General features: G+C 35.7%; 1 protein-coding gene and 1 long non-coding RNA gene across 15 annotated transcripts in view; one reads left to right on the top strand and one right to left on the bottom strand.

Moving 5' to 3' along the window:
• Positions 1 to 21,749, bottom strand: part of LOC136420057 (uncharacterized) — an 88,228-nt gene that overhangs the window by 29,627 nt on the left and 36,852 nt on the right. For 12 of the 14 annotated variants that reach the window (XM_066406775.1, XM_066406786.1, XM_066406787.1 and 9 more), the window contains 3 exons: positions 17,072 to 17,179; positions 15,477 to 15,554; positions 10,346 to 14,878 (listed from right to left, as the gene is read on the bottom strand). In XM_066406775.1, the coding sequence (XP_066262872.1) occupies positions 10,346 to 14,878; positions 15,477 to 15,554; positions 17,072 to 17,179 (4,719 nt within the window). Of the gene's footprint in view, positions 1 to 10,345; positions 14,919 to 15,026; positions 15,155 to 15,476; positions 15,555 to 17,071; positions 17,180 to 21,749 lie in introns of those variants that run through there. The other 2 variants (XM_066406785.1, XM_066406784.1) reach the window with 2 other exon arrangements.
• On the top strand, positions 4,172 to 5,201 carry LOC136420106 (uncharacterized). The gene is made up of 3 exons (XR_010753158.1): positions 4,172 to 4,258; positions 4,314 to 5,025; positions 5,078 to 5,201. It is a non-coding gene; the product is annotated as an uncharacterized lncRNA (long non-coding RNA).

Genomic DNA, 21,749 nt, shown 5'->3' with positions numbered 1-21,749 from the left:
CCATAGAAACAAAAAGTTTAACCAATACTAAGACTCTATTTCGGCGTATCTATGGAAGCAGTCAAAGGTAGCAGCGCGTTAGTAATTTGGGCTTAAGAGTCTGGATTTATCCAGGAAGTAGTTTCATTGAATTTTGACAAAAAAAAATGTTGATAACACCGACAAACCACAGGATAACACTGATAAAATGGAATGATTACACAAAAGTTAGTTTCAAACACAAAAAATGGGCTAATAGATTTAGCATTTCGTTAAAACTAAAAAGGAATTGGTATTTATGGGATTATTTAGCTTTAAAAATAGCTACAAATTGGAAACGCCTTTATAAATTACGGTTTTGTTACAAAACACGGTGGACTAGGTAAAACTAAAAATACATCATAGTTTCCGTTAGCAATAATGTAGGTTTAATTTGCTGGCATAGATCTGAATGCCAACTTTTTCCTTATTACCGTAAAAAAATAAGTTTTCTGGAACACACGTTGAAGGATGTCCTTAAGGTGTTTTGATATTAAGCAACAGTAGTAAATTTTTGAAGTTATAAGAGCAAAATGATATTCTTAGACAATGTTGATAATGTTGCATAGCACGATAACATTGCACTAATGATTGAATTACTGCACCTTTCCATCCCCTGTACGCTATAACTTTACTTGGAACTTAACGAAAACGGCCACTTTATTTCCTTCAGCATGTAAGGGGATGATAAGATTAAGCCAAATAAGAGATGGAATTGTGAATACACTAACTTTTTCCAGTTCTGTCGGCGCTGCTTTGATCGGAGTAGATCAAGGTGCCGCGGCTAACTGAACTTTCTATGATAAATATATGTTCAATAACCATAGTCCAAGCCAAGAAGGAAAGTGATCTCTAATATATTTTGATTTTTTAGGACAGTGATAGTGATAGGAAGACTGAGGTATGGGTGTAAGCAGCACTAAATTTATTTTGGTATACAAGAAATTTTTTAAAATTAAATGCCGAATTTAATAATAATTATTAAAACAAGAGTAATTTTACCCCTTTGAATGAAGGAGAATGTGTCCGCCACTAAGGCTCCAACTGATTGAAATATTTCGCATTTAACAACTGCTTTGAAAATTATCTAGAACTTTCCATGCTCAAGTTATGTTCGGAGAACTTCACAAATGAAATGTTTCGTATTTTTGAGATTTTTATAGAATTTTTTACTTGAAATTTTGTGTCAGTATCTATCACTCTTGTTACAATTACAAATACAAAAAAAACAACTACTTAACATTGAAATACCTAATTTTTAGTGTAGAACAGGTGGTGCATGAAATGTTCATGAATAAATTGACGGTTCATTATTCAGATGAAATTTGACTGAACAGAGCAAACTGAAATTCCGCCTTCATGATGCCATTTTAGTGATGTGAATGACGTCAAGTTGTCTCTATTTATTGTACTATTTGGCACCTTGCATGGTGACGAAAGTCCAATAAATCAATCACAGGAATACTACCAGGGCGGGGGGGAAGGGGGTATTTCAATTTTTCTAGGAATTATGTGACCCTGTGGACGAAATTGCTCCCATGGAATAACTGAAGGGGAGGTGTCAATTCCCTATGTGACCATATATTTTGGTATAGTTTAATTCCATCAAGAGTGGAGGAAGCATGCTCTACATACATGACCTTTTCCCTTTATCAACGCGCCAGGCTGATATCAAATATATATGAAGAATCACGAAGTAGAATACGAAAACCCTTAAAATGAGAAAGGATCAAATATGCATTCAGGTGCTGATTAATGAGGTCTGGAAGGTCAATCATCAAGAATCCTGATTAATCAACAATGCGATAACAAAGTTTGATTTTTATATTTTCGGAAAGTTATTATTGGAGCAGTCTTTGCCTATTGATTATGCTTGTGTCATTGGCTGAATAAATATTACTGCTTTATTTTCCCTTTTTGCGATATTACGTAATATAACGTGTCGAGAATAGGGTCGATTGGGTAATTGGAAACCCGTGTCAGCACTGCAGTAGGTAGTCTCTGTTATGTTTATAGTTCGTAACTGATAACAGGCAGCTTTAGCCTCTATCGAATGTGCACCGGAAAGTGTGACGCTTGATATTGAATTTAAAACCTGGATCAAATTTTTATGACCCATAAAACTTTTATTGGAAAGATTTTTTTCTAAAAGGATGGAAACAACCTACAGAAATGACTTAACTAACCAATATTTTTAGATTATTGCCGAATGAAATCATGGTTCCTTTATGAAAGAAAAATTAGGCTCTAAGGCCGTCCCTGTTCTTGTAGAAATTACAGTGTCGAACCGTTTACCTGCAGAATAAACAAGATCACACAAAATGTATTTTTGTCACTAGTGACTCACAAATCTACTGAAACCGAAATAGAATCTGGATATCTTAACTTTTTGAACCTACTTAAACACTCAAACATTGTCCCATTCATCCTTTATTTCCCAGCAGATTGATGGTGAACCTTCGTATGTTGTTTCCTGGACTCTGATCCTCATTGCATATCACAATTTATAATGTTTCTATAAATTGGACTTAATTGCAAAAAGAGCCAAAGATTAAAAAAATTAAACATTAGAAAAACATCCGTCAGGAATTAACTTTTGGCACCGATTCAGGTGTCAATCGCATTGTAGTCTATTTGAAAAATTAAACAGGTATGAGGGTCTTGCCCCGTTATTGTTGTTTTCTATTAAAATTTTTGATAATTACATAAGAAAGCTTATGCATTGCCTGCATAAAACACACATTTTGCATTTAATTCGGAGGAGTAAAAATTTACATTTTGAGGATTTTTGCACCGGATGTTATGCGTAGGCTCAATTGTAAATCTTCTAAAATTAATCCAAATTTCCGAAAAAATCAAGGTTATAAACATTCTAATTTATGAGATTATGCTCAATAATCTCCTGCAAACATATACGTAACGAGTCATAAACCTCGTAATTTTGTGACCTTCTGTCATAAATAAAAGTCTGAAGTTAAACATTTTTTTGCAACTGAATTTCACTTCGTTAGATGAGAATTAACCCAAACTATTTGCCTTCTATTAAGTTAGCATTGACGGACTGGAAGCTGGAAAAAAACGTGATTTCGTCACAATAACTAGTTACATATACAGGATTTGGTCAACCATTGCCTGATAGATATTGGAGGCCGCTATAACCATTTAGACAAATACTGCACTGACGTATTTACAAGATCAAATTTAATAATTTAATACGGTTAATTAAGCACCTATGGAAAATTGCAATTTTAAACGCCACTATAAGAACTTTAACCGAATTGAAGAAAATAAATATCACCTACTGGGTGAGGATGCAGTGGCCTTAAACCTGGGCGTAGGTGCCTTCATGTTAGTCCAAGAACAATCACTCAAAAATTCATTTTCCACGGAACATAAGCGCCGGTAAAAAGCAAAAAAGACGCGTCGCGTCGCCCGCCAATAGGAAAACTGACAGCGAAAAATATTGAGACGCCACGATTGCGTCGGGACGCCCGTTGAGGAAACGACGTCGGTGACGTACCGATTTAGATTTCGATCTTGGCTTTGCTATCGTGAGCTCAGGATACGGGAGCTTGGGAATTGTGTTTGTTTTGTGCCGAAACATTGATAAGACCCGGGGTTACCACTTAAGTACACAAATGTCAGCGCATCAAAATTGATAGGCTTCAAATCTAATGCATTTGGCGCCAATAGATTTATTTTATCAAGTCAAACAAAGGTTTGTATTTCAATTTGATTATTTGCAGGGCCAATTTGGACACGGTGGTCCTAAATTCTGGTATCGAAGCACAGGTGGCAAATAAACTGGGACAAAAACTGAGCCATATAGTGAAAGATAAAAATTGTTTTCAAATGAGGTTCCATGAGCAACAGACTTGAACTTGACCCTTGAAAATCTTAGCCGCAGCTGTAGGATCAAAATTATATATTTTTCTTTGAGCCAGTCCGGTGCTCAGAAATTAAGGCAAGGGGAGAAGATTTAATGATTACAACACAAACTTCCCTTTCCCTCAAATGCCAAATAAATCGTGGCTTAAAGGTAAATTACACACACGATGAAAAGGTGAAACAAAGGACAAAGAAAGGAAGGAATCGATCTTCAAACTCCCTCAGAAGAAGTTGAGAAAGGGCGTGAAAGGTAACCTACCACTCCCATTTTCCATTCTCAGAGAAGAAAATTTGAAAACTTATCTTGAGACTTTGAAGCTAATCAGAAACAGTTTAAGGAGGAACACTTTTGGTATGCGATGCAATTTGTATAAAACAACGTGCTGAAGCGCTGATTTATCAAACAGGTAAACAAAACGGGTTAATTTACACATAACTATCTATCAGATGTTGATTTTTGCGTTGAAAGCATGAATTATTCAAGTGGAAACAGACAAGAAGTTCATGATTTTACAATACAATCAGCACAAATCATACCATCGAAGAGATGCAACAGATTAGACCGAACATCGTGACCACTGTAAACTCTTTTTCTGAAGAGACATGGAATCTACCTGGCTTTCTTCTGATCAGTGGAGACCAAGACTTTCATGAACTTTGGGCTGTCTCTGGATGCAATGGCATCGATAGTAGTGCACGGAAGTATTAGTGTTTCATTTATTAGTCTTTAGTTTCATAAAAGCTCATATCATACAAAAAAATCAACCAACAATGATGGACCCTTTTCGTTTTTTTCTCGCCCCTCATTCAAATATTTCTGTAAGGCAAAATCCTACTCAGAACCAAGTTACATGCAGCCTGCATTTCAAGGTAGCTAATTCATTAATAATTTTCTTTGGTGCGTAGGAGGACCAGGAAACTCTTCTATATTTTGAGAAATAAAGCGGCTGCTTTGAAGAAACCTGCAGCCATGGGTTGGGAGTAATCATAATCAAGTGGAATAAATTCCTAAATCCTTCTTCAAAGCGCCTGGTGCGTAGTAGATAGATGCGCAACAAGACCTTTTCGACTTCTTGCGAGTTCATCATCGCTAATTGAGATCTTCACTTCTGACTTAAGGTGAAAGTTTTATGTTTCATTACATGATTTATATTATATGTTTATATTACAGTATCTGCGAGTAGTGTGGGATGGTGCAATGGTACCTTGGAGGTAGTATTCACTTAGTGATTAATACGAGCGCGAAAAAACCTTTTGAAATGCACAGTTGACTGAGTACGTGAATCACACGTGAGTATAACGATGGAAAGATGAAAAATTATATAACCTTTCATCAAAATTTTAAATTACTAATGCGTTGATGCATTAAAACATTGACTAGCTACTGAGATTGACACCTCTGAAGGCAAAACCATTTAAAAGTAATGTTCAGCTGTTTTTCAGTGGCTGGTCTTGCTGAAAAATATCCTATTAATGAAAGAGAAAATTAATCATGGGACTAGAAAATAGACGTAGTGACGCATTCGGCCCATCGTTCGTCTAGAAGTTACACTATTTTAAAAGTATCTCCTCACAGGAGTTTGAAAAAAATTGTTTCCAGGGCAGGAATACATAAAAAAATGAAAATTCGTCCAATTAAATGGTTAACTGACTGGAAAGCTTTCAACAAAACCAGATTAGCCAAACCAATCCGAAAACCACGTAAACAGTTTACGATTTGGCTGCGTCATAACGTAATGAAGTTGGCATGAGAACGTTGTTATATCGACAGGCCAAAATAAATTATTACCTACTGCCTTAATATGTAAAGAATTTTTATTGCCAAAGCACAATCAAGCAAATCAGTGGCGCGCTTACCAAAATGTATTTCCACAATTCGAAGTGTAAAAGAAAAAACGGCTTAAACGTTACGATATCATCTCGCAATTTTCACAAGATAAATCTAACCTTGGATCGGACATTTTCAAATGTCGACTTAAGACTAAAATATTAAACCTTCAGTATAACTCTGCAAGGCAATCAATAGTCTTTTATTTCTATAATTGACCAATTTTTTTCAACTCTAAGGACGTAGGCGGCGGCAACCTTCCTCCGCCCACAGGTACTAACGGTATTATGGCTATATATCATTTAAATGGCTTCAATTTGTGACATAATCGCTCTAGGAGAATTTATAGCGCCTATATGGTTTCAAATCGAATGGATTTTAATATAGATTTTGGTATTAATCCAAAATTCACAGACGAACAGCAATGGATGTTACAAGATATGCCATAATTTCCAGATTCAGCTTTCACTTTCTTCTGTAGTATCATCGTAAATAAAACCCCTCGGCCCTTGTTATTTTTTGAACCCATTATTCTAATAACGTGATGAGTTTAACTTTAATTACAGTACTTACTGTAGTTGCAGTGCTATTGTGGAGCTATCTAAGGGACAATAAACCTATTCTTTTAACATGACCTGGCATGTAAATTAATGCTTATTTAAAACTGGTGTCTCTGAACATAGTGCCATAAGTTTAATCACTATTCTAGGTACCAAAATATGGCGAAAACTTCATATAAACATGTATATATCGAAAGGCGCTTCGTTTTCGATATACGATATACGATAGGTGAAGAGTTGCTTCTGGAGAATAGTTTTTTATTCATATTTTCGAAACTTTTTGTATTTTATTGTAACTTTTTGTGCTCTTTTTGAGTCTCTATGAAGGAATTGGCCCATTTTTTCAGGGGCGGGTAATATAGGGGGGTAGTTGGTAGTTCTTAAAAACTACATACACTTTTTTGTACTTAACTTTATTGATGATTTTATAGGAAAAATATTAAACTCGAAAATTTTTATATGAAAAAGGTATTCTTGTTGAAAATCGATCTCTAATAGTTTTAGAGAAAAATGTGATTTAATAAATCGGTGGATACTATTATATATTTTATTAAATAAAGGTCAGATTTAAAAATTAACAACAATAAAACAAAAAACTACTTTTAACATTTCTTCAATATTTCCGTATATGTATAACAGCATTTAATAATAAAGTATGGTGGTTTTTCATTGTCATGTGTTTAATTACAATTATTGTTTAAGAAAATTAATAAAAAAAGGATTTTAAATTTGATATTTATTTGATAAAACATACCATTCACCGATTTGTTAAATCTCAATTTTCTCGAAAGCTCTTGGAGATTTCGACTTTCAAGAAGAGTACCTTTTTTATGTAAAAATCTTCAAATTTAATATTTTTCCTATAAAATCGTTAATAAACTTAAGTACAAATAAGTTAGGTACTTATTATGGACTACCCCGTGTTACCCACCCCTGGAAAAATATGGCAATTCCTTTATAAAGACCCAAACAGAGTACAAAAATTTATAATAAAGTACAAAATCTTATTAATTTATTTCGAAACATTTCGAAAATTAATAAAAAATCATCTTCAGGAACCGATTTTTTACACCCTTGTATATCGAAATTGAAGTGTCGTCCCATATAGGGCTATATAAAGTTTTCATCATATTTTGGAACCTAGAATATGTGAGTGAATTTATGGCACTATGTTCAGAGGTACTATAAAAATAAAGTGAAATAAAAGAATATACATTTACATACATGGGTTTGTTTCTATTCGATTTAATTGTCACATGACCATTCATATCCTCTCATGACCTGGAGCTTTCAAATTTTAATGAATTTCGTGAAAATACAGGATTTCATTTTTTTTAAATTTCATCCTATTCTCACTTATTACGTAATCAATTTATTTAAGTAGGGTTCGAGAAAAGCTACTCCTAGAAGTATAATGAGTTCTATAAAATATCCAAATTTTTCATTTAAAAATTACAAAATGTGTAATCATTTAATTAAATTCTTAAATTATTTAGTGAACAAAAATATGAGACACAGTATGACTGAACTGCCTGGTTTAGTCACAAAAACACTAAACGAACCTCTTTTGCCTAGCAAAAAGCCTTTGGCCAACGTTAGAGAAGCATCAATCTCATGCAAAAGGCTGTAGCTCTTGCTTCGCTTGTTGTTTGCCAACGCTCTGTATACTCTGCGAGCTTCCTTGCAGCATTTTTTGTCACACTGGGTAAGGGTTATTTGTCGGGAACCTAATTTTCGACAAAATTATGCAATTACCCCAAAGTAAAGTTTGATAGATTCCACAAGAACATGTATTGATTTGTATAACGACGAAGAGAAGCAGTGAGCTAAAATGGAATTTAACGCTGTAGAGTTGGAATAGACAAGGTTGCTTTTAGGTGACGAAAGGTTTTTGTCAATATATTTTGTTAAACTAAAAATTCAGTCCCAAAAATTACGGTGGACGAAATTTCTTTCCTTCTAATCACCCTGTATTTTATTCAATTATCCTCGAAATTCTAAACAAAAATCGTATATTCAGGCTTAAATTTTGCCCTGTATGAAATGTCCATTTATTAAAACAATTTTTTGGTGTAATTCGCAAAATTATTAAATCTGGTTATGTTAAATTATTGAATAAAATACAGGGTGTCTCATTAAAACAGAAAGGAAAAATTAGAAATTTGCTTTACCATCACGTTGTGAGTGATCCGTAACACCAAACCTTATGTTAGGGAAGAACCTTTTAAAACTTTTATTTTATTCGAAAATTCACCGTTTCCATATTTAATCTAAGCGATCCGTTAAAAATAACAAGAAAATTCCAAAAAGATAGATATTTTGAGTGAAAATATCCATTTATAATCCCTACACGAACAAAACGAAAACACAATTAAATATTAAAACAATACAGGAAATGAAGGAATATTAATCACTGCATACTTTGTTGCATATTTCTCTCAATGGGATCGACATGTGGTTTTCGTTTAGAATATATGGAGAACTAAAATTAATCATGTGACGTATCGTATCAAACGGTGTATTTTTCGAAGGCTGCTCGAGTTCTAATTTTAAAATTTTAAATTTAGGTTAATACGACCAACCGGTACAGTCGGTTGCAAAAGTTTGTCCGGCATTGTTGTTTTCCTTACCCCGCTTAATTGGCTTTTAATAGCCCATATTAAGTGTCGCCTAGAACGTGGACGATCTGATGGATGAGTCATGAGACACCTTTTAGAAGGTTTCAAATACTTTTTATTTCAAATGATAGCCAAAAACCACTTGTTGGACTTCAAAGAAAACAAATGGGTTGATGGAAAAATTAAAGAGAGCAACGATCTTGCCTAAAATTTTTGAAAAACTGATTTGGAAAGACTCTTGGAAAGGAGAAGTGGGAGGGAGAGGGGGGAAGAGGGTAAATCCATAGAGGGAAAGAGAAGTAGAGAGGGGCCTACTTTTTTGTCGCGCATCAGAACATTTATCTTTCTGATTTTTTTTTTGTTTTTTCATTTACGGATTTTCACGTGTTTTGCAACTTTTCATTCAATTGCCGAAGTGCTAGATAACGCGTGTTTTTCTAAATAAATCTAAAATGGTGTCAGCAACGCAGTAAGATGCAGAGGAGACAAAACTTTTTACGTTTAATAGAAAATTAATATTTTTGGGAAGAAATGGTCAGTAGCGTACCAAAAAAAAGGCGGGCTGTTGTCAAAAAGTGTGAGTGGCGGAGTAAATTTGAATAAGTATCCTTATATCAAAATTTTAGGAAATTATTCCGAAAACTAACAGAGCTTCAGGAACAGTTTGACAATTTTGAACACTTTTGAACTGCTAATCGACCACCCTAGATAATGTGAACAGACGCAGTGAAAAAGTGAAATCGAAAAGACCAATCTGCTATAGCAATGTGGCAAATTTTTTTCTCAGCTGCAATAACTGTAAACATTCCCAGCTGTAATAAACGATTTGAATAATATACTCGTGGAACGTTAAATTAATCCGAAATCCATTAACATTCATACAAAATTTTATAGGACGAATTTCTTACTGCAATCAAGAGTTTCTAAAATGAAATGAAAATTTTTCTCGCAGAGATATTTGAAATAATTTGATCATTTGAAATCGACGTTCTCGGTTTATTAATGTCGAAAACATAACATCAGTCATTTTGGTCGTTTATAGCTTTTCGTAAGTTTTGTAAGTCACGACCTGTGAATTGTGCGCTGCCTCATACTGCAGGAGCCAAAAACCTTCCACTGGTTAACACATATCGCTATATTTCTTAGTTTGTAGTTTAAACGCTGATATAGATTAAGTTACATCTCAAGATTCTAGTTTTTGTGTTATTTTGAACTTTTCTCTAACATTTTAAGTAGTAAATTAATTTCTTTTGAACGAACGATGAACAGTTTTAATTTTAAGAGTTTTTTTTATCTCTCCCACAAAATTGTCCTGATTCCTGGAAAAAGCGACGAAATGTTGTAAGATGCAGCCAAAACACAACTTTAAAGCATGGGTAAATAAAAACAATTTGTTAGTATAGACACACTCAAACCACACTAAATTCACTTACAACTTTCCTCCTCCTGCTGCGTTGCCAACTCGTCTACGAATTCCTGCAAGTGCCTTGGCAAGGTGTCGACTCCTTTCACTTGGTTTCCATCCAGCACGATCACTGGAGGCGCGTCCTCCTCTTTCGATGTTGCCACATTCTCTTTTTTGATTTCTTTTACTTCACCGTCAGTTTTCCGCAGTTTCTGTTTCACTTTGTCCATAAATTCTTGCTCTATTTCTATAGGGTGTATGATTTCTCTCGACCTCAGCTGGGACTCGCCTGAATCTTGATCCAAATCGTTGCTGGAGGAGATTTTGATCACTTTCTGTTGTTTTCGTTCTTCGCGTTCTGAGAATTTGTCCATGTACTCCTCATACATTTGCTGTCGAAAATACTCGGTAGGAAACACTGGCATGGAGACAGGTCGCTCCTTCCTCTCAGCAAAATCTCCTTTTTTGGAAACGAAGAAATCGTCCACTTGGAAGTCGTTGCTGGGAGCCATTTCTGCGCGTAACTTCCTCTTCTCTTCCTCTAACTGCTCCAATTCACGTTGGATTTCTCTCTCTTTTTCCATGATGTGTATTAGCTGTTTTTCATAAATTTCTTGCGGCAAAGAGCGCCGACGATTGCTTACAATTTTCGCGTGCTCATTTTCTGTATTCGAGAAAGTTCGCCGTAAGTTATTTATAGGTACGCTAATGCAGTCGAGGTTGGACGTACTCTTGCTTTTATGTCTGGCCAAAGTTAGCCATTCACCTAAGTTTTTAGCTTTCAGCCGTTCTTTGGAGTTGTCTCCAGGATATTGGGTTCCAGGATCGGAATCACTGGCTTCCTCTCGGATTATCGTCAGAAGACGATTTGCAGGACTAAGAGCTGTTATACTAACTCTGTCACCAAAGAGGTTCTTAGATAACTCAAAACTGTCGCCATAGCTTCTACGAGTCAAAAACTTTTGGTGCAACTCCAAAATCTTTTTCCGTTCATCTTCATAGACGGCCCTTGCTATGTCTCTTTGTGTCCATTGAGTGGACATGTCTTCTATCCTGAAAGGAAGCTTGTTAGTAAGCTGGTCTATAGTCTTGGACACCTCGGCCAGTTCTTTCAAAATGGCCTCGCCGAAAGGCAAAGTCATAAGAACATTCAAAACAATATCTCTTAACGACATTGGCTCGAAGGTTTGCTCGTCTTTTGCCAAAGATGCTACATCCGCTAAGGAAGAACTTGGATTGTACTTGGCAGTACATCTGGAACTTTCTTCACTTTCCGTACTGTCACTACCTACAGAGGGTGGGCGTGGAGGGGTAACTGCGTTTGAGGATCTGTTTGCCTCACAGGGTTCTGGCTCCAAAGGCTGCTTCTTTTCAAGAAGGCGTGCCTTGGATCTACGAGGTGGCGGCACAGGTGGTGATTCTGGTATTTTGTTGGGTACCGGCGGTACTAGAGATTCTCTTAGGATAGGTACGAACTTGGGTTTTTTTGGTATTGGTGGTGGTGATAGTACTTGGGACTTCTTGGGTAAAGGTGGTACTATAGGTGCTCTAGGTACAAGAGGTTCACTAGGCTCAGGTGGAGGTAGTGGATCTCTTAGTACATAACTCTGGTGTGATAAGAGAGGTACTTCCCGGAATGGCAGTGGTTGTAGTACTTGAGATGTTTTGGGTAAGGGTGGAACTGGTGGTTCTTTACATACAGAAGGTTCTATGGGATCAGGTGGCGGTGGCGGTGGTGGGTCCCTTAATATTTGAATATGGTGTTTTACAGGAGGTATCTCCCTAAACATGGGTGGTATTACTGATTCTTTATTTATTATCTGTTTGTCTGCAATATTTTTCAATGCCTGGCTAAGGTTTTTAATTTGTTCTGATGTGAAAAGTTCCTCGGTTTCCGGTATAATTGGAATTATTGTCTCTTTTTTTGGTTCGGGTTTGGGTTGAGCAGAGTTTTCGATGTTTATTGGGATCAAGACTGTCTTGGATTCTTCAATTTTTATAGGAATTACATGTTCTTCATGTTTATCATCACCATTCAAAATTTTCCTCAAGACACTACCCTCCTCTTTCACCTTTTCAGACTTCTTGACAATCTCATTATTTAAGTCTTTACTAGAGTTACTTGTAGAAAATGCTTCGATACGAGACTTTACCAAATCATGTCCTTTCGCAGTATTCTCAAGAGAATTTTCAACTTCTTCACACTGTTGTTCCGTAAATTCCATCACCCTTTTTTGCACGAAACTTCTTCCCGGAGTATCCTCCTCACAACACATTGCTACAGCTTCAGGAATTGTGTCATTCACACATCTGTTCCCAATCGAAGACGTTTTGGATTTTTTGAAAATAGATCCAATAAGCTCCTGCTTGTTAATCTTATCCTTGATTTCACTATTAACTTTAAGAATATTTTCAAAATCTCTCAACTTCTGGATGTCGGTTTTGTTGGAGTCATGCGACGTCATGATTACATGCTTTAGAATGGCTTCCTGTTTGAAATTTGACCCATTCTGAAGAGATGGTTGTACAGTGTATTCAAAATCTTTTACCACCTTAGCATCCTCGTGTTTCAAAGATTCATCAATTTTAATCTTTCTAAACTCTGTACTATTCATTTGGCCATTCTCAGTTTTCTGGGACAGGTGAATTGCAGATGTGGTTCTAGATTCCGTGATTTTTGGTACACGGTCTAGATTGTCTGGCTCTTTGGCCGTTAAAACGTTAGGAATTCTTGTATAGTCAAAGACAGCTTTAGTAGGAGGTGGAGTTGGTTTGGATGCAACTTCTTCAGGAGTTGCTGGAGGAGTGAGTTGGGCTGCAGTTAAGACAATATGTGAATCAGTTGAAGGTGGCAAAACTTTAGTACTAGATTTAGTTTGAGTTGACAGGACTGTTGATAAGCTTTCCTCAGCCCTTGTTTGCAAGTCTAGTGTTTTAGTTTGATGTTTATCAATACTATAATTATTAATTTGCTCTAGAGTTGTGCCATTTCTTTGGTCCTGTTCATAGGATGATATTTTATTATATTTGCTAGTATTTGCCACATTCTTAGTTGAATCATCAGCAATTTCGTTGGTAAGTGATTCACTAAGAGATATGTTCACCCCATTACCCACCTTGTCCTTACCGATATCCAGTTTTATCACCCCATTGCTTTTGTTTATTTTAATTAGTTTCAAATTTTTGTCACATTCCTTATTTTCAGTATATTGCTTATTAGTGATTTCCTTCGTTTCTGAAGAATTTTCAACTTCACTGTCCGATTCTTTGCCTTTAGTAACTTCAATGGGTTCAATATTATCTGTCCCTTCTCTATGTTTTTCATTTTCTTTTTCTGCAGCTACTGTTCCTTTATCATTTTTGTTGGCTCCATTGACTCTTGTAGGCACAGCAGTAATTATGTCTAAACTTGGAAAGTAATTTAAATTTTCATTTGCGTTTTGTTTTAAATGCTCACACGAATTTGCCGTCAAAATTTTCTTCGTTTTAACAGCATTTGAGGATAAATCCTTGTTATCAAAACTCTTCTCCTTTGTATTATTAATGCTGGTTATATTATTGGCATTCACATCTGCTACAGTACACAACGAATCCTCCACTTCATCTTTATCCTCTGCCAAGCGCAATTTATCACCTTCCACGCCCACGTTCTTCACTTCCTCATTTTCATTCTCAATGTCATCTTGAGCATCTTCGAAATCATCACTTGAATCCTGCAAATAAACCACTTCAGGCAATTCTGCACTCGGCGATATAATTCCCTCCCCCACTGTTTCCACTACAACTTTCCTTTCCGTGGTCTTAGCATTTTGCACGGATTCCCTATCACTTAAGTCACTGCTGGCTTCTTCAGAGATGGCATCCAAATACCTAGGGTTCTCGGCAATAGGTGTAAAATACTCCTCTAGTTGCTTTCTCTTTTGCTGTTTCTTGGCTTTGGGGTCCAACTGAGTCTTTTCATAAAGGTCTTGGGCAGATTCCTCTGGAGAGCTGACCAGTTTTAGACCGTCTAAGAAGCTTCTCAAAGCTCGCTCATCTTGCGGGCTAATATGAGATACTTCTATTTGGTTGTCGTCGTTTAGTAGCAGGGAGACTGGACATGGCTCGCTGTCCGATTCGTCGAGTAAGTTCTCGTCTGAAGAAGCCTCCGATATCACAACGTTAGGTTGAAACTTTGTGTCTTCCGATTCGCTGGCTTCTGAAAGTTCTTGGATCTTGAGGAAATCCTCCTCATCTAAGCTCTTGCTCTTCGCTTTTAACTTTCTGGCATTCTTAAGCACAAGTTCCTTGGGCGATTCCACCTTATACTTGTGTTCGATTCTTTTTAGTCTCAGCACATCAAGTTTAGCAGTTGTAGGTTCAAGGTTTACAATATTGGCATCGTTGTTAGTGTCACTACTAGCGCTATCAGTCTTGTGGATGCCTACATCCAGAGTCTTTTGGTTTTCTTGTGAAACTGTGCGGTTGAGCAAATTTTTCCTCCGTTGCCTTCGTTTCTTGCTTTTCGATATTCGATCTTGTCCATTGTTCATTTCTTGAAAGTCTTCCCACTCCGATAGTCCTACATCACACGAAATTTTCTCGGTATTTGATTAAGTGTCCTCAACACCAAAAAAAAGAAAAAATACTTAAGCTATTGTACTTGAGGATGACAATGTAGAAGAGTGTTGCCGATTCAAAATAAACAAAACCTATATCTGTTTGCTGACATTGCGTCTACGATAAACGTAACATTGATTAAGTTTGCAGCACTTTCCTTACATCACATCGAAATGTTTTCAACTCTTTTCCATTGTAGCCGTTAAGATATTAGCTCGACACCGCTTCACAGGAAAACACCAAACACTAATAGAACACAAGCACTTCCTACGTTTTCGCACTGGTTCTGCGAGCATTGTTAGTGTTAAAAAGCGTAATTGTTTATTAGTCTAAAGGTATATTTAGAGATAATTCGCGCGTAAGTGTGTGTAATGGATTTTGTTTCATTGGCGTGCGAATTTGGTATGTGTTTGCTTTCAAATTATTGTTGCTTACGTCTACCCAAAGGCGTACGATTTGATGATAAGAATTTCCAAACAATCATTGATCTGGATTGGTAAGTAGTGTAACATTTGTATTCTTTATGCAGCAAAAGGTAGTCTAAAACTCAACAAGTTTACCTTCGTCTGGTATGGAACTGCAATTTGAATAGGAGGATTGTCTGGATGCAACTGCGTGGTCTGATGAGAAGTTTTTCCCTAAAACCAAATAAGACTGTTTTGTAAGTATAGAGCATTATCGTTAAGGTAGATATTAATTACGATAGTAATCCCTAACACATGGTATAAAATGATTCCATCTAATGCGTAACTCTCCTCACAGGGTCGTATGTATTTTATCTAGTTTGGAACACCAAGTTGCTTGGTTGTGAAGAGGAACACCTTCCTCGTAAAAAAAGAAGGGTTTTCAGGAAGAAAGTAAGATAACAAAAGATGGAGAAAACATAAACATAGAAAGTGAAGTTGTGTTAGAAGCGAAGAGGTCTATAAACAGACTAATTTTATTATTATTAATAATTAAATTAGTCTGTTAGAATAATTTTTGCTGAGGATATAAGAAAATTTATTCGGTTAACGCACGCTAATGACTGCATTCTTTCCTTAACTAGATGGCCCTGTTCGATTTAGAAAGTTTTTTGCCGTCTTGTATTGCTTCAAAGCCTATTTTGCCTCTGTATTTACGATACTTATTTCTAGAACACTTTGTATACAAACAAATCTAAATTTAGTTTAATCAGATATGATTGTTTTTCTGGAGAGAATGGTGAAGGAATTTATCTTTTGCTTTGACGAGAGTATAATTGACTCTTAAAAATATCAACAATATTATCTAAAAATTGAAAAACAACCATAAAACATGGTTAAATATCTCAGTGCCTAAGTTTGTCTCTTGCCTTTTTTGATCTACTGCTCAAGATAAAATAGGATTTATGATTAGAAATACAGTTTTAGAGCAAATTTTGCTCTAGAGCATTTTTTTTTTAATTAACAAAAATTTTATTATGAATTTTGGTGTTTTTTTTTTTTATTAAAGGAGGATGGGCTAGGATATTGGGAGGAGATTAGCCTAGGTGATTAGGTTCCCAATTCCTTCGACATTTCGACCAATATAAGATTTTTAGAGCAAGCTTTAATAGATGCTCACTATTTTGTTTTGTTTTAAATGATCACTCGAATTAATCACAGTACCACAAAAAACACTTTTTTTCCCTGCTTTCCGTGGTGTCTTTATTACCACTGTCACTATTACCTAAAGTTATGCGTTCTCCGGCTGGTTAATTCAGGTTAACATATAGCTATTTTTCTCAAAAGTCTTTTCCTTTTTTTTGTTTTTCGAGTGTGCTATCAAAAATTGGGATTATCGTTTAAACAAAATTGACGTAACATCTGCAACAATAATGAAATCGCAAATATTTTGCTTTGTTAGATTGTGCACATTCAAACACTGCTTTTAGTCTGAGCGATTTTTTCCTTCTCCCTGTACAAATTTTATTGAATTTATTCCAACCTTTGCGTCTTTACTATATATTCCATTTTTCCCTGGGGAAAGCATGATGTAGGCTAAAATGTCAGCAAAATTGGGAAACCATTCCCCTTTTTTATTGACCCTTACTCAATAGAAAAGTGACGCAATTCATGGCATTAAAGTAATAAACAAAACGACTTAGTCGAGCTTTATTATTCATAACTCTAATAACTCGGGAAACGAAACTTACCTTCAGCTACTAAGGTGCCAGATGTGGAAGTAGAAGATGACGAAGAGATTTGCGATACTGGAATGTTGCTGATCACCGTAACATCATTACTACTGGATTGTTTAGTGTCTGAAAAGCACGAAATTCTGTGATACTCAATTTAACAAATTAACAAAAACAATAAAGCGGTTATGAACATTCTCGTTAATTCATATAATGTGGCCTCGTGACAAACTTCATCGTTGGATCCCCGAGATAATATCTTATTTTTGCAGGATTTAATACTGCGAACTTGAACATCTGAAAATCCGCCGAAGGAAAACTGGTTATGAGGCACTTTAATGTCCACAAAGGTAGAATAATAAATTTGTTTAATGATATAATTTTTTTAAATTATGTTTATTCCCTGCGATTTAGAGCAATTTTGCTTTTAAGGATTTGAGTGTTCCTTCTAAACAAATAATTAACGATCGAAGTTCGGCTTATACTGCATTATTACAGCCCAATTACCATATAAAATTACTATCCTATCTGACTATATGGAAATCGCCGAGCGCCGGGTACTCGTTTAAAAATAAGTAGACTTTTCTGCCTTGGGGGCATAGATGCAAGTCATGTGTAGGATGTCCAGTAAGTAATATTCAGTATAACTAGCGACAATATTATTTGGTATTAACATTATTCTACCTTTTACTACACGTTAGACGATATAACACACTAGGTAACACAATGAAAAATGAACGATCGCTTCTTTTTTTGAGAAGTACGTAAACGTCCGGCGGATTTTAGCAGGACTGCTCCGGTACGACCGCAACTGAACGATTGTCTAAGCGAAATGGGATGTACCATGATGGGCTGAAGCATACTTCCGTATCCGTTTTTTGTGGGAGTGTCTCCGCACTGTTATCCCATTTTATAGAGTGGCCGCACCTTAAAAAATTCGACTATTGCATTATACTCCCCTGCATGCGGTTATTGCCGTGATTTATTCTGCCAAGGCCTCTTTTATGAATCCTGGTCAAGTATAAGTCAGTTCTATGGGTTAGCAGTGAAAATATTTTCCAAAGACCATAAGAGGACCAGAATTCAGTACCTACATAAGACGAATCACACGGCTTATTACTGTTACACTCCCATTATCATTATATAATCGTTTAATATTGTTTATTACCGATACACGATCGTATTGATGTGCAATTCGGACAAGGTGAAATGAGCCCATTGAATCAATTTCGTAATGAGTCCACTACAATGGACAATGCAAAATGGTCACACATATTTTAAGGCACTTTCAAATAACCGTGGAAGCTATCCTATCAAAATGGGTCATTATTGAATGATAATCCACCCAGCATAAAGTTATCTATATTACGTATTTGAGTACCTATAGGAATTAAGCATATGTATGTACACAGAGCGTGTAGCTTGAATGAAAGGATGTGATTTACGTATTTTGATTGGTGTTGTCCTCCAAAGTGCGGGTCATCCGAGGCAAATGATGCTTCAACTAATTTATAATGAAAGAACCACGAATAATTGGGCATAATGGGCTACTGCACAATACTACAAAGTATTGCGTAATGCGCACAAAAACTTATGAGTAATTGTATGTGTTGCAGAGTTCCGTTTATAGGTCGTCACTGTCGCTAACCAACACATGAAAAATTATTTAAATTTTCTTTAAAAAATTCAATTAAATCAATTTTTTTGTTATAATATGTACGTACACAGGGTGGTTCCGAATAAGTGTTAAAAATTCTAAAGGGTGATTGCTTAGGTATTTTTGTAAAAAAAGTTCATATAAACATAGGTCCCAACACGCTTCGTTTCCAAGATAGAGTGTTCAATTTTTTTTTTTCATATTTTCATAAATTTCAAAAATACTTTGAAATATCAACACCAAATTTGCAACACACTATAGCAGGATAAATCTGCGTTTTTTGAAATAGGACAAACACTTCCACTTACCCCGGTGGCGTCCGTGCGCCCATCCAATGACATATTTTTGATGAAAAAAATTGTACGCCAATAATTGTTTCTCATACCAATATTTTTTTAAATGGTCCATCAATTCTTAACAAAAAATACTCTTGGTATTTTGCCCCTCAAGAAGCCGTTTTCAACATAAAAAATAATTTTTGATTCCTGTACCAACGGTATAAATATTTATTACAAGTTCCAAAATGCAACCATTTTCAAGAGTTAATTGTTAAGCTATGTTTGTTAAAAAGTATAAAAAAATATAACACATGAGAAAAGTGTGTCATTTTTTCATTAAATATATGTCATTGGATGGGCACACGGACGTCACTGGTGTAAGTGAAAATGCACATTTATCCTACTATAGCGTGTCGCAAATTTCGTGTCGATATTTGAAAACGTTTTTGAAATATTTAAAAATATATCAAAGAAGAAAGAAATTGAACACTCTGTATCTCGGAAACGAAGCGTGTTCGGACCTACATATACATACAATGTATGCGAACTATTTTTTACAAAAATACCTCAGCAATAACTGCTTAAAATTTTTTCACTTATTTAGAAACATCTTGTATAATATGTCTAAGACCTTCTGACAAATACGGAGATATCAAAAATATAAAAGATGCAAAATGACCGTAACTGGTCAGGTTTTTAGATGACTAATGGCGCATTTTGAAATAGTCCCAGTAAGTCCTTAATTTTAAACATTTCTTTTAAGAAACTTTTGGAGTGGTACGCTAAAATGAAGTCGAAATTTCAAGACAAGATTTCGGTTTGCTGGAACCATCATCAACGTTAGATTTTCTTCAAGAACCACGAATATCTACATTTGAAGGAAAAATACTGTAACTATCTCGTGTATTAACGGCGATTAATAAATTCACCTCACTTAACCCGATTTAATAAACAACCGATTTAACTCAGTTAAACCGTTTCGTTCAATTTCTATGGACAACATAGGATGTGTCTAAATTGCCCTTGGAGGAAAACTGAAAGGGAATTGATACAGTACCAACAGCATGGAACCATTTGACCAATAATTCTCCTTTTTCTAGTCATGAGCCGAGTAATCATTATCTCATTCTAGTTTCTGGTTCTCAAGTCTCATAGGAGAATCTTAAATATGGCATAGGCATCATCAAAATCTACATTAACTTTCTACTCGCATATCCTCTATATTCTAACTTGAAATCAATTACACTTGATCTAAACTAGGCGAGACAAAATTCTATGAGTTATTGTGGGTAATTAATAATACATATTCTACTGGCCGATTCTCACACAAGACGAGAATAACGCCCTTAGTTCCCAGGTCCAGACGGTGGGTAGTTCTCCTTCCAAGTTGCTTTATGTGGTACACAATTATAATGATGAGTGGTTTAGAAAATGGAATTATTACTAGCGGTACCAAAAAGGGATTGACTGATATTTATACAGGGTGTTTGTGACATGCAGTACCAAAAATGAAATGAGAGATATACAGAGTGTTCCTGAAATGTCTGTACACTTGACCAAAAATAAGGCGTTTTAGGTAAACTTACTTATATCCAATATAGCTTCGTTTTGCAGTTACAGGGCGACAAAGTTGTCAAATTAATATTGTTTATTCGAAATAATTGCTGAACTGTTGTTGTTTAGTCAGAACGAAAACATGAAAAAAGTTTTAATCGTAAATAACGACCAGCTTAGTTTAATTCTTATAACAAATGCTCTAAATTTTGATCGCTTTACTGAATACATAAATAATTTCGTTTTAAAAAACGAATTTTTACTTTGGGCATCGTGTCGGGCGTTTTTAACATTGTTTTCACAAAAATGATGAATTGCAAGGTATCATAAATACTGTTTTTTTGTAGATAAACTGTCTGGCGAAAGTTTTACAAGGGACAAAAAGTTTCAAAATGAAGTCAGCTAGTGGCAGAGAAAAAATTAGTCATTCTTACAGAAAATAACAAAAATAGAAACTTTTATTTAAGGACCACGAGTAATTTTTAATACACTCACTTTCACATGAAATGCACCACCCAGTAATAATAATAATTAAGTCTTGTAATTTTGGCAAAATAATGCTTCATAATAGAGTATCAAATGATCAGACTTTCAGTTAAAAGATACAACATTTGATAATGAAAAAATTAATAATAAGTGAAATCGCCTCGTACGGCAATGCAAGCACGTACTCTTCGCGGCATGCTTTGCAACAAATGATCAATATCTTCCTGGGGTATCTCATTCCATGCTACCTCAAGATGATGTCGTAGGTCATCCACATTGTTTGGAGGCCTCGGTAAATTTCGAAGACGGCGACTCATCATATCCCAAAGATGTTCGATGGGCGATAGGTCCGGTGACCCTGCAGGCCAAGGCAGTATTTCCAATTGTGCTTCTTCCAGGTATCGTCGAGTAATGTTCGCACTATGTGGTCTTGCATTATCCTGTTGGAAAATGCCATTTGGTAAAGTTTGCATGAAAGGTACTAATACTGGCCTCAGAACATTGTCAATGTAGCGACGTGCGTTTAGGGTGCCTGGAACGAACACAAGAGAAGATCTTCGGCCAACACATATCGCACCCCAGACCATAACACTAGGTGTTAAAGCTGTGTGGCGCCTTTCAGAAAATTGCAAATTTCTTCTTTCACCTCGGTATCGTCTGACTCTTCTACGACCATCATTGATCCATAAACAAAATCGCGACTCGTCACTGAAGACGATAT

The sequence above is a fragment of the Euwallacea similis genome, chromosome 3 (genome assembly GCF_039881205.1).
Source record: "Euwallacea similis isolate ESF13 chromosome 3, ESF131.1, whole genome shotgun sequence".
In the NCBI taxonomy this organism is placed as follows: Eukaryota; Metazoa; Arthropoda; class Insecta; order Coleoptera; family Curculionidae; genus Euwallacea; species Euwallacea similis.
The sequence above is the reverse complement of the archived record's forward strand: the minus strand, read 5'-3'. Positions and strand labels throughout refer to the sequence as shown.